At 37.2% G+C, this 11,653-nt stretch overlaps 1 protein-coding gene across 1 annotated transcript; it reads right to left on the reverse strand.

The window, feature by feature from the left end:
* Positions 1–7,969: 7,969 nt before the first annotated feature.
* On the reverse strand, positions 7,970–10,334 carry LOC109242590 (subtilisin-like protease SBT1.7). The gene has a single exon (XM_019409428.1). It carries the CDS (start codon positions 10,287–10,289, stop codon positions 8,043–8,045), a length of 2,247 nt encoding a protein of 748 aa, XP_019264973.1. The 5' UTR covers positions 10,290–10,334; the 3' UTR covers positions 7,970–8,042.
* Between the last annotated feature and the right edge of the window lie 1,319 nt (positions 10,335–11,653).

Below are 11,653 nucleotides of genomic sequence, written 5' to 3' on the forward strand. Positions count from 1 at the left end.
GTGGTATATATAGTGCTCCGGCGGCTGGCTATGTTCAAGATATATGCGGCAGGTTGGGTGGCTTTTGAATTATTTAATCAGTAAAGCCCTCATGTTAATTATAGTACAACTTTTTTTTTTAATTTTATTTTTTAGTCGAAAGTGGAGAACAATTATTACGAGAAGAAAAAGAACTAAAGTTAAAGGAAGATTTTAAAAAAAGGAGAAGAAAGGATAATGATGTAAATGAGTGCCCCAAGGAAATCAGGTACAATTATAAGAATGCAACACGTGATGTGTCGATTAATTATACATTACGAGTTCGAATCCAGTTGCACATAAAAGTTTGATATTTAAGTGAAGAAAATAGAGGGGTCGCTCATTATTCACCGAATTCCGAACCATGCGACCACTAACCTTCGAGAACTTTTCGATTGTAATCTTGAGGATTGTCTATTAAATTTAAAGAATGACTCTCCTTTTATGTTTCCCTAAATGAAGTTGGTTGCCTTCAAAATCATTTATTTTTTGGATAAAGTTGTAATACATAAAGTTGCACTAATATATTAAGGATCCTGCCAATTAGCCGCCATGCTTTCTCAATATTTTTCATATTATAACGATCTCAAGTTGACAACTTTTTACTTCTTTTTGCATTTGATGTTACTTTAGTCAATTATTTGGTGTTGGACTTATTATCTGATATTATTGATGTACACTTTTTCCTACATAGAATACTCAATTCTTTTGAATCTCTAGTGGGCAACATGTTAAAGTATGGGAAATTTTCACATAAAAACAACTGAGCTCCCTGCTTTTCAATTTTATAGTCCATATTTCAATTTACAACCAACTAATCCAAAAATAATAGGCTAAGATTTAACATCCAACTCCAATAGGTTCTAGAAATTACTATTTAATTTTTAAAAAAGGTTGCTCAAGCTTTTAAGTTAATTTTTGAATCGGTAATTGTGACTCAAATATTAGTTCAACAAACCACTCCATTTGGATGGTGAAAATTAAATTTTAACAAGGTTAAACATGTGGGTTTAAATTTTGAATTTGATTTGGTGAGAAATTTGGAGTGGGTGTTATTTAGACTTGTTAGAAATAGTATAAGGAGATTTTATATAAAATTTGAAGTAATTTAATGGAGATTTGGACTGGTTTTGAACAAGAATTGCAACTGAAAATCGTGGAAGAAGTTCGTCTACGGACGCTTGTATAAAGGTGTATAAAATTGTATAATAGTGTATAGATGTGTTTATACACTCATATACACTATTATACAAGATTATACATAATTATACAAAAAACTGACTTCGTCTTCTTCCTTGCGTCTTTTCTAAAATTTAACTCAAATCTACTCCAAATCACTTTAAATTTAAATTTTGAACTCCTTTTTATATTTTCAATCAATTGGAACAACACCCAATCCAAACAACTAACAAACTCAAAAAAATCCTATTTTCGAAAGCAAAGCTTCGAATGGCCTTCAATGGTGGACTTCTACTCTTCAATTTTCTTACATTGCAACCAGGTGACACATGGTAAGAAGCAGCAATGGCGGACAGCCCTTTGAAGCATATGTAGAAGATGTGAGAGGAAGAGAGAGTGAAAGCAATGGTTGTGAGAACACATATTTAACTCCATAGCTTTTAGAAACAATGGTTGTAAGAACACAAGTTTTGAATTTGCTTGTGCTTTCAAAATATGTACAATATGGACTAGATTGGGTAAAATTTAAAAACATGGGTCATTTTTTATTATGGTGTGAAATCATGTGTATTTTCTTGTAATTCTTTCTTAAAAGATTCCATCTAATGAGTAAATACATCTTCCAAAGTAGCTCAGGTGAGTCAACATATTTTCCCTTAATTTAGGCCACAAAGACTGGTTTTCTTGATATTTTTTGTTTTTGTCACTCTTGAAATAGAGTTGTTTTTTATAGGGAGCGCAAATTCAAGAAAAGACAAACAACATTAGATGATTTCTTTTCAATCTCTAACTTAAACTTTAGTGGTAGAGTTATCTTTCCTGTCACGATCCGAGTTCTCCCTTCATGTACTGTCGTGACGGCACCTAGTCTCTACAACTAGGTAAGCCTAGCAATTAGCGGAAAAAGAATTAAAAGGTACGAAACTAGCAAATTACGAGTAATATAATAAAGAAGGTTATAATGCCCTCGGCATATACAATAACACTCTCTCAAACTGGACAAAAACACTCCCAAAATCCGGAATCTCATGAATCACAAGCTAGAGAAATACATAGTGTTCTAACTCCAAAAGTCAAAACAAAAGTAAATACAAGAAGTCTATAGCTGAAAGGGAGAATAGAGAGGGACTTCTAGGTCTGCGGACGCGACAGATATACCTTGAAGTCTCTGAGATCGCATCGTCTCACTGGTAGTATGGCTGAGCGAGGAACCTGGATCTGCACACGAAAAACATGTGCAGGAAAGGGCATGAGTACACCACAGTGGTACCCAGTAAGTGCCAAGCCTAACCTCGGTCGAGTAGTGACAAGGAAGGTTAGGGCCCTACTGGTTATAACAACAACAACAACAAGAAGCCCAGTTTGATCCCAACAAGTGGGGTCTGGGGAGGGTAGTCTGTACGCAGACCTTACCCCTACCTAATTCAGGTAGAGAGGTTATTTCCAATAGACCCTCGGCTCAGGAAGGGCAAGAAGAAGAAGAGGAAAGCAAGGGAGGAAGAAGGATGGAAGATAAAAAAAATTTAAAAAAAAAAAAAAAGGATAAGTGGCACCAAATAATAGCAACAGGGAATACAATACCCGAGGCGAACAAAACCACATAACCTACTAAAAATCTAAGACTATGAAGGGACTCGCCTACTACTAAGACTGTCAGTGAACAACTATAAACTACCAACTAACCTTCTACCTTAATCCTCGACCTCCACCCTCTCCTATCAAGGGTCATGTCCTCAGTGAGCTGAAGCAGCGCCATGTCCTGCCTAATCACCTCTCCCCAATACTTCTTAGGCCTACCTCGACCTCTTCTCAAACTCTCCATGGCCAACCTCTCACACCTCCTAACTGGAGTATCAATGCTTCTTCTCTGAACATGTCCAAACCATCTCAGCCTCGACTCCCGCATCTTGTCCTCCACGGAGGCCACTCCCACTGGTTATATAAATATATAATAAGGTAAAACAGTATAGAACGTGACAGTATAATTAAAGATGCTAACAATCAAATAAAGATGAAATCTCAGAAAGAAAATAACTCAGCAAGCAGTGATAACAACAGGGGATCTCCCAGGATAACGTCCCGTAGTTCCAAACATAAATGTGCAGAGGATCTCCCGGGATACCGTCCCGTAGTCCCAAAAGTAAATAGCCAGTACAGGGGGGATCTCTCGGGATACCCTCCCGTAGTCCCAAATATAAAGGTGCAGGGGGATCTCCCGAAATACTGATCCGAGTCCCAAAGTAAACAAGCAGGGGATTTCCCATGATACCGTCCCGTAGTCACAAAGTAAACACACAACAGTCTCAAGAGAGAAATCTACAATTCTATTCAGAAAAAGAAAAAAAACAGGAATTTCTACGCTAAGCATGCTACACAAAATCCAAGTAAGCAGTTTAAGCAGATGAGGCAGTGAAGTCACATAATCATGCTTTCCTAAGCTAAACAGGAAACTTCAAGTACGAGTACTGCTCAACTAAAAGAAAACACAGATTTACTTAATGAAAACAAGGTTTTTTTCAACATTTAGCACGTGTACGCACTCGTCAACTCACGTACACGGCATTCGTATAACAAGAGTACCAAAATCCTAAGGGGAGTTTCCCTCACACAAGGTTAGGCAAGCCACTTACCTCGAACCAAGCTCAAATCAATCCGAAATCATGCTCTTGCCACGAGTATCCAACTCCGAGTGGCCCAAATCTAATCAAATTAATTTCATAATGTAAATATAACTACAACCAACGAGTTTAGCTAAAGGAATCAAAACTAAGGCAAGAAAATAGAAAAACGCCCAAAAATTCTCCTCGGGCCCACGTCTCGAAATCGGGTAAAAATTACGGATTATGAACACCCATTCACTCACGAGTTCACTCGTACAAAAATCATCCCAATCCGACGTCAAATTCATACTCAAAACTCAGATTTTCCATTGGGGGACTTTTCCCCATTCCCAAACTTCTACCCTCAAATTCCTTAATTAGATGATAAAACTAACAATAGATTAATGTATTAGAGCCAAATTTGAGTTAGAATTCATTACCCAATCTTTCTCAAAATCCCTCCAGAAATCGCCCTCCACCGAGCTCCAATTCGATTTTTAGAGTTATGAACTCAAACCCTCGATTTTCTCTCTTTTCTGCTAGCGATTTCCGCTTCTACGGTCATGGGGTCGCATTTGCGGTCCCGCACCTGCGGAAAAAGCATCGCAGGTGCGAAATCCACTTATCCGGGCTGGGGCCGCATCTGCAGTCACTGGGCCGCATTTGCGATACCACATCTGCGGTTTCCGAGCCGCAGTTGCGGTCCCTGGAGCACCAGGCCAAACCCGCTTCCGCGGTTACTTAGCTGCTTTTGCAGCGCCGCACCTGCGGTCCTACATACGCAGGTGCAGTTATAGCAGGTTCAGCAATATCAGCAATTGCCTAAGTCCAAATCAACTTCGGTTAAGCATCCGAAACTCATCTGAGGCCCCCGGGACCTCAACCAAACATGCCAACCAATCTTAAAACATCATATGAACTTAGTCCAACCCTCAAATCACATCAAACAACGCTAAAACCACGAATCACCCTCCAATCCAAGCCTAAAGAACTTGAAATTTCAAGAATCCTACAACCGATGCCGAAACCAACCAAACAATGTCCGATTGACCCCAAATTTTGCACACAGGTCACATTCAACACTACAGAACTATTCCAACTTTCGAAAACGGATTCCGACCCCGATATCAAATTTTCACTATCGATCCGGAAAGTTCAAAAATTTAACTTTCGGCATTTCAACCCTAAATAAGCTACGGACCTCCAAAACACAATACGAACACACCCCTAAGCCCGAAATGACTCAACGGAGCTAACAAAATCGACGGAATTTCATTCCGAGGCCGTCTTCACATTGTTCCGACTACGGTCCAAATTCTAAAGCTTAAACTCACATTTAGGGAATAAGTGTCCCAAAATACTCCGAAACTCAAAACGAATCTTCCCGACAAACCACAATAGCAAAAATAAACACGGGGAAAAGCAGTTAATAGAGGATCGGGGCGTAAATTCTCAAAATAACCGGCAAGGTCGTTACATTTCCGAAACGCATGTTGATGAGATAGTCGAGGTATCCAATTTATTAGTCGAGATGTGCACAAATTTGCTCGTGTATATACATACACAAAGGTTTACTTGCATACGTTTTCTCAAGTGAAGGGAAACCTTGGAGCAACGGTAAAGTTGTCTTCGTATGACCTATAGGTCATAGATTGAAGCCGTAGAATCAGTCACCGATGCTTGCATCAGGGTAATCAGCCTATATCATATCCCTTGAAGTGCGGTCCTTTCCCGAACCATGCGTGAATGCGGGATACTTTATACAATGTGCTGCCCCTTTTTTTAAAGTGTACCTACTACTGGAATAGCTAGGAGCATGTGATTTATTCCATTGATTTATTCTCTTTATGACTGTGACTAGACAAATAACAAGTCTACAAAGGACCCTAGCTCTTTAATTTTCTGGAAACATGAGATGGCTCTTTGTTTATAACTTGTCGATTCCTGCAAATTCTACATAAGAAAAGCATAATCATCTCACTAACAACCAAAGCCATTGCATAATATATTAATGAAACTATCAGCACTAAAGATATTTTGAATGAATACAAAACTAATTGATAAGACATTATATGTGTATTTTACCATAATAATATGGGAGAAAGATGCCCTAAACTAACTTGAAAGGGCAAAGAAAATGATCCTCAAGAAAGATAAGACATGAAATGAGAAATTGAGCAATTTAGGTAACACTTTTTGTTTTACCATTTTAAACAAAATGACACTTTCTAACTTTGAAAATAATTTTATTTTTATAAACTTCTCATTTTATCCTTAATGACATGCTTTTACAGTCTCATAATTGTCATGACATATATAAAATTATAAATTTCAAAAGACTTCATCTTTCTTAAGTATTGTCCCGGTTAAACACCGCCATATAAGATGAAAAGAAGAAAGTACATAAGAAGTGGAAATAAGCAGCCATGTGATTGTTGACTTCTTAGAACTTACTACTTCCTCTATCCCATTTTATGTGGCTCTGTTTTCTTTTTTAGTATGTTCGGAAAATAATGACTTATTTTTATATTTCAAAAAAAATTACCTTTAAAGTTTAAACTTTCCATTATCCTTAATGATATGCTTTTATCGCCAAAGAAATATCACGATATAGTTAATACCTATAAACTGTTATATAGTGTTGCTTTTCTTGGTTTTGACCATGAGATTCTTTGGTAAAGTGGCATGGCTTATTTTCTAAGAAATTTACTGATGTAAAAAAATAAATTTACTTGGGCTCAAAATTATAGTCACATGATGGTAAAAGATCAAGCACTATGGTCTTTCTAAAAAAGAAAATTAATAGAGGTGTTCAGATCAGTTTGAACGCACATTAATTGTTACATCTAATGCATGTTACCTCTTACCAGAACATATATCGACTAACTCTATCTACCAAGACTTAGATTACTGAGAAGAGATCACCTAACGGTTTTGAAAAATCTAGTAGAATTTGAACCTTGGCTTTCCGTTTGTGACTTTCCCTCACCTTATTGACCGTTAAACTACACCCTTGAGTGCAGATCAAGCACAACATATGCAGATTGCTGAAGTTGTTAGGCATTTTCTATTCTCTAGGTTCTATTCACATACTACATACTTAATACAATGTGCTTAATTTTTAATTGAAGTGTTGTGGTTCTTGAATACCATGTGGGGGACAATGATTGACAAAGTAAAGTTAGTTTTCATAAAACAACCACCGGATTGGAGACAATATATCAATACAATTTAAAGTAATACTTGGTTCTAAAACTTGTATAGATTTCTTCAAAAAGAAAAATAATGAGTTGACCATCTTAACCTTCGATGCCCGCTTAGGGCCGGTACTTTGAGGAGTTGTTTGGTTACTGGGATTAGGATACTAATTTCACAACTAAATTAAGATCCGCTGTATGGTTATTGGTGTCAGAAGCGGATCCAGGATTTTAACACGACGGGGGCACTAATATTCTGTTCAACCAGTGCTCCCTAAAGGCTTTTAGTGTTCAGGGAGCCAAGTGATTTCAATTAATCATTTTCAAGGTATACAATACTAGATTTCTGCCGAAGTTTACGGGGTCTGATGACCAGCAAGGTTACACATAGGTCCACCTCTGATTGGTGTTAACTAATATCGGTATAAGAGTATAAATTTTATGCCAAAATCTTGGTATTACCTACCTGATATAGAAGGTGGAATTATAATTTCACAGAACAACTGAATCTGTGTGGCCAAATAGAATGCTAATACTTTTGGAACTTATTCTACAGTTTTTATTGAATGGTTGGATGATTGTTACCCATTGTATTGTATCGTATTGTTACGTTAAATACGATGTTTGTTTTGATTGTTACTTAAATTTTATTGTATCATATTGTTAAATCCGTCGTTACATAATGACGAAATGTGTCACTTTATGTAACGACCGTATGGTCGCGTCTTTACCTTTTCTTTTTCTCTCAATCTCACCCTTTATTATTAGTATTAAGTAATTATATTTTATCATTTATCCTATCTTTTTATATAGTAATTTAACCCTGTATCATATTTTTTCTTCAAGTTTATTCTTCATATTACTGGTGCGTGATATCATGAAACGATGACAAACGATACAATCTATCCAAATATTGTATTTATCAAACGATACAGTACAATATAATACAGTACGATACGATACATTATGAAAAGATGCGTAACAACCATCCAAACAAGCTATATAGACTTGTTATACATTGTTCCAATAACTAAAAATAGAAATTAAACTAGAAACCAATTGTAGTGTCTAGCACAACTGCAATTGGACTTCTTACAGAGTGCTTATTACAAGTCCATTTCAAGAATCCTTGAACAACACCACTGTTTGAGCTATTAGCTCTTATTGAAAAGGTTACTTGATATCTCAACTTCTGGTTCAACTTCGAGAATTTTAGAGTAGAGGGCTTAACAATCACAGAAACGCCCGGTGGTGAACCTATTTCCACATTGTAAGATGATTTAGCGTCCCCAACGTTAGTTACTGTTCTCGTATATGTCTGAGAAATTGCCCCGAGTGTAATGGAGAATGAAGGATAATTTAGTTGCGCTTCAAGAATACTTTTCACTTGTTTACAATCCACCTTACGTTGTAGAAGATTTCCCACCTGTCGATTTGTGTAATTCAAACCACATAAGTAAGGTAAGTAGTCCTTAAATTGTGTATCGTAAACTAGCCCCGGATCGTTAGCTCTTGATGGATTGACATGTCCTGCACCAACGGCGAAGATGTTAGCTGGAAGTAGCCTTTCATCTAAGATGGGATCGTTGGCGAGGTTTACTGTATTAGCTGTCGTCATGATTGCTGATTTAATAACTGCAGGGGACCAAGTGGGATGCGCGCTTTTCAGCAATGCTGCTACTCCACTGAGGTGAGGACAAGACATAGAGGTACCAGACGCGAGAAAGAAGTTAGGTTTTATGGTTGGTTTGTTATCAGGAGAGGGAGGCCAAGCCGCGAGAATGTTAACACCAGGGCCAATAATATCAGGTTTCAAGATTCCAGGACTAGCTAAGCTTGGTCCGCGAGAAGAAAATGCAGCAACTACTGGTGCATCTTTATCTCCGATTATTGTTCCTTGAAATGCAAGTCTTGCAATAGGTTTTGATGTTGTGTTCATATAGTCAAGAATTTCTATTCCATCTTTGTAAGTAATATACAAAGCCGGAAGGACATGATCATCGGCGAATTTGGTGAAACCATCATCAGGCGAACTAAAGATAATCATGCCAACACCACCCGCATCCTTTACAGCTTGTCCTTTTTCAGTCCTGCTATAACCACCACCCGCCATGCACAAAACTATTTTGCCTTTAATATCAGGGTCATTCAACGTACCTGTTCCGCAATAAGGGCTGTCGAAATCAGTTGCATTCAATGCAGGATCAAACAAAGGGGAAAATGTTGAACTGTGACCCTTTGGATGAAAAGCTGATTCGCCCTCGAATTCTTTTCTGTTTCCAAGCTTAACAGTGGCTTTAAGTTTTCTGTCAATAGTGCTCGCGCCTACTGTCATAATCCAGGGAGCTTCATTTGATAATGTGCTATCATATGGACCATTATTAGCAGCTGAACAGCTTACAAGAATACCTCTTTGTGTTGCACTATACGCACCAAGCGCAATTGGATCATTATAAAATGCTTTACTACTTCCCCCAAGGGAAAGCGACAGGATATCAACTCCATCATCGATAGCTGCATCCATTGCAGCTAGAATGTCACTATCAGAGCAACCAAAAGAATCGCAAACCTTATAAATGGCAAGGTGAGCAAAAGGGGCAATCCCAACTGCAGTGCCATTAGCATTACCATTCACATTAGCACCATCCACAAAACGTCCAGCAATAGTACTAGCCGTATGTGTACCATGTCCATTATCATCAAGCGGCGATTCACTAGCTTGTGCAAAAGTCCTCGCGCCAATGAGCTTGTTGTTACATTTTGTAGTGAAATTTGATTCACATTTGCCCTTCCATTTAGCAGGCGGAGGAGGCATTCCTTTATCGCTAAACGAAGGATGATCAGGATAAATCCCAGTGTCCAAAACTCCAACAATCACACCTTTCCCATAATTAGAATCCTTCCACAACCCCATGTTCTGTTGCAATCCAAGAAAACTTGGACTATGTGTTGTGTGTAAAAACAATATCCTCTGCGGCCGTGCAGATATAAATCCAGGTTTCTTCTCCATTTCTTTCACTTGTTCTACAGATAATCTTGCTGCAAAACCTTTCATCACATTGTGATACGAATATATCAATCGCGGCTGATTTTCATGTGAGCGAGTAGTTGCTATGGTTTTTGGCAAGAAAGAATTATACCAACTTTCCAAATTTGTTCTTGATGATTGAATGCTAATTCGGCTTTCTGGCGATTCAACTTGAACTATGTATATCTCAGAATCGCTTTGCATACTAGGCCATGAAAAAAAACCAAGTATAGAAAAAATAACCAAAAGGATTTTCAACATTTTCATGGCTGAAAAATGGGCTAATGATGTAATAGTTAGGAAAGTAGTGTTTGATATTTTTTGCATTAGTTGTACTACTAATATATATAGTGTTTTGGCCCTGCAATTTAGGTTGCTTAATTATCTGGTGTAAGACCCGGTAAACTCGCCATGTAAGTTTCTGAAATAATGATTAATTTATAGATGCACTCTTGTTAATTAAAATATTATATTATTGTGTGATAAAAGTACAACCATAGAATTAAAATTGAAGAAACAATAAGGAAAGGATAGTGATGTAAATTAGTCTAATTGAACGTGTTCCTAGATATGATTAGTCTTAATTACCATGGGACAAGCAAGATCAAAAAATCAAGACCATCTATTTTCAAGGTCATTGGGTGTAATTTCGTGAAATCAAGGAGCAACGTTACATGACCCGAATAGAGTTCAATTAAATTCCTTTAGTCGAAAAATTGTACTTTACAAATAAGCTAAAGACAACTTTAATCGAATCAACTAAGATTTCGAATAGCGGTCCCGAATTCAAGTTGATTCTGTTTCGACTCTTCCTCAGAGAAAGACGATCAAACAATTCCCAATCATGGTCCTTGCGGATCGGATCATCCATATAATATATAGAAAGAAACTCCAGATATTTGAGATCTTTCTCTTTGAATAAGATCTCAATTCCAGCGACGGTTTCATTAGATATCTTACAACTAGAATATGTGTTGGTCAGTATAATCTCGTTTATTCGCGTATTCTCCAGGGGGTTTTGATTTATTGTCAAAAAGACTTCTATATATAAAAATTGTTCACTCCCTTGACATGTAACTCTACAAGAAAATAGGCTTCTAGCGAGGGAAGATCCGATTGCTAAAAGTCCTAATCCGGTCATTATTAGTCAATAACGACCGAAAAAAATTCGGCCATTGCCGATCTCTAAAAGCCCTCACATAAAAAGTTAACGATCGAATTTCAGTCGTTATACATCCTTTTAGCGATCAAATTTTTCCTTCGCTAAATTGTCATTCCAGTATTAATCTTTTAATTACCAAAAATTATTCCGTCGTTAAAAGTGCTTTAACCTTCGGTAATATCCACTATTCTTCCACAACCACCAATTGTTTCTACTATTATGGTATATATTTTAGCTACGTATTTTATTTTCGTCTTAATTAGTGACCAAGACGTGATTTTAACAGTGGACTTTAGAACAATTCTACTATTTAATTTCATAGTCAAAAACAGACACGTGATGTTCATGTGAAATTTATTAGAAGAGAAAATAGCGGGATAGATTTCTTAAAATGCAAATGTGCTAACTTTGTAGTATATGTTTACAGCCTGCCAAATTTGACCACGAACTGCTCAAGAGGAGTTGGGTT

The sequence above is a fragment of the Nicotiana attenuata genome, unplaced genomic scaffold, assembly GCF_001879085.1.
Source record: "Nicotiana attenuata strain UT unplaced genomic scaffold, NIATTr2, whole genome shotgun sequence".
NCBI classification, from domain to species: Eukaryota; Viridiplantae; Streptophyta; class Magnoliopsida; order Solanales; family Solanaceae; genus Nicotiana; species Nicotiana attenuata.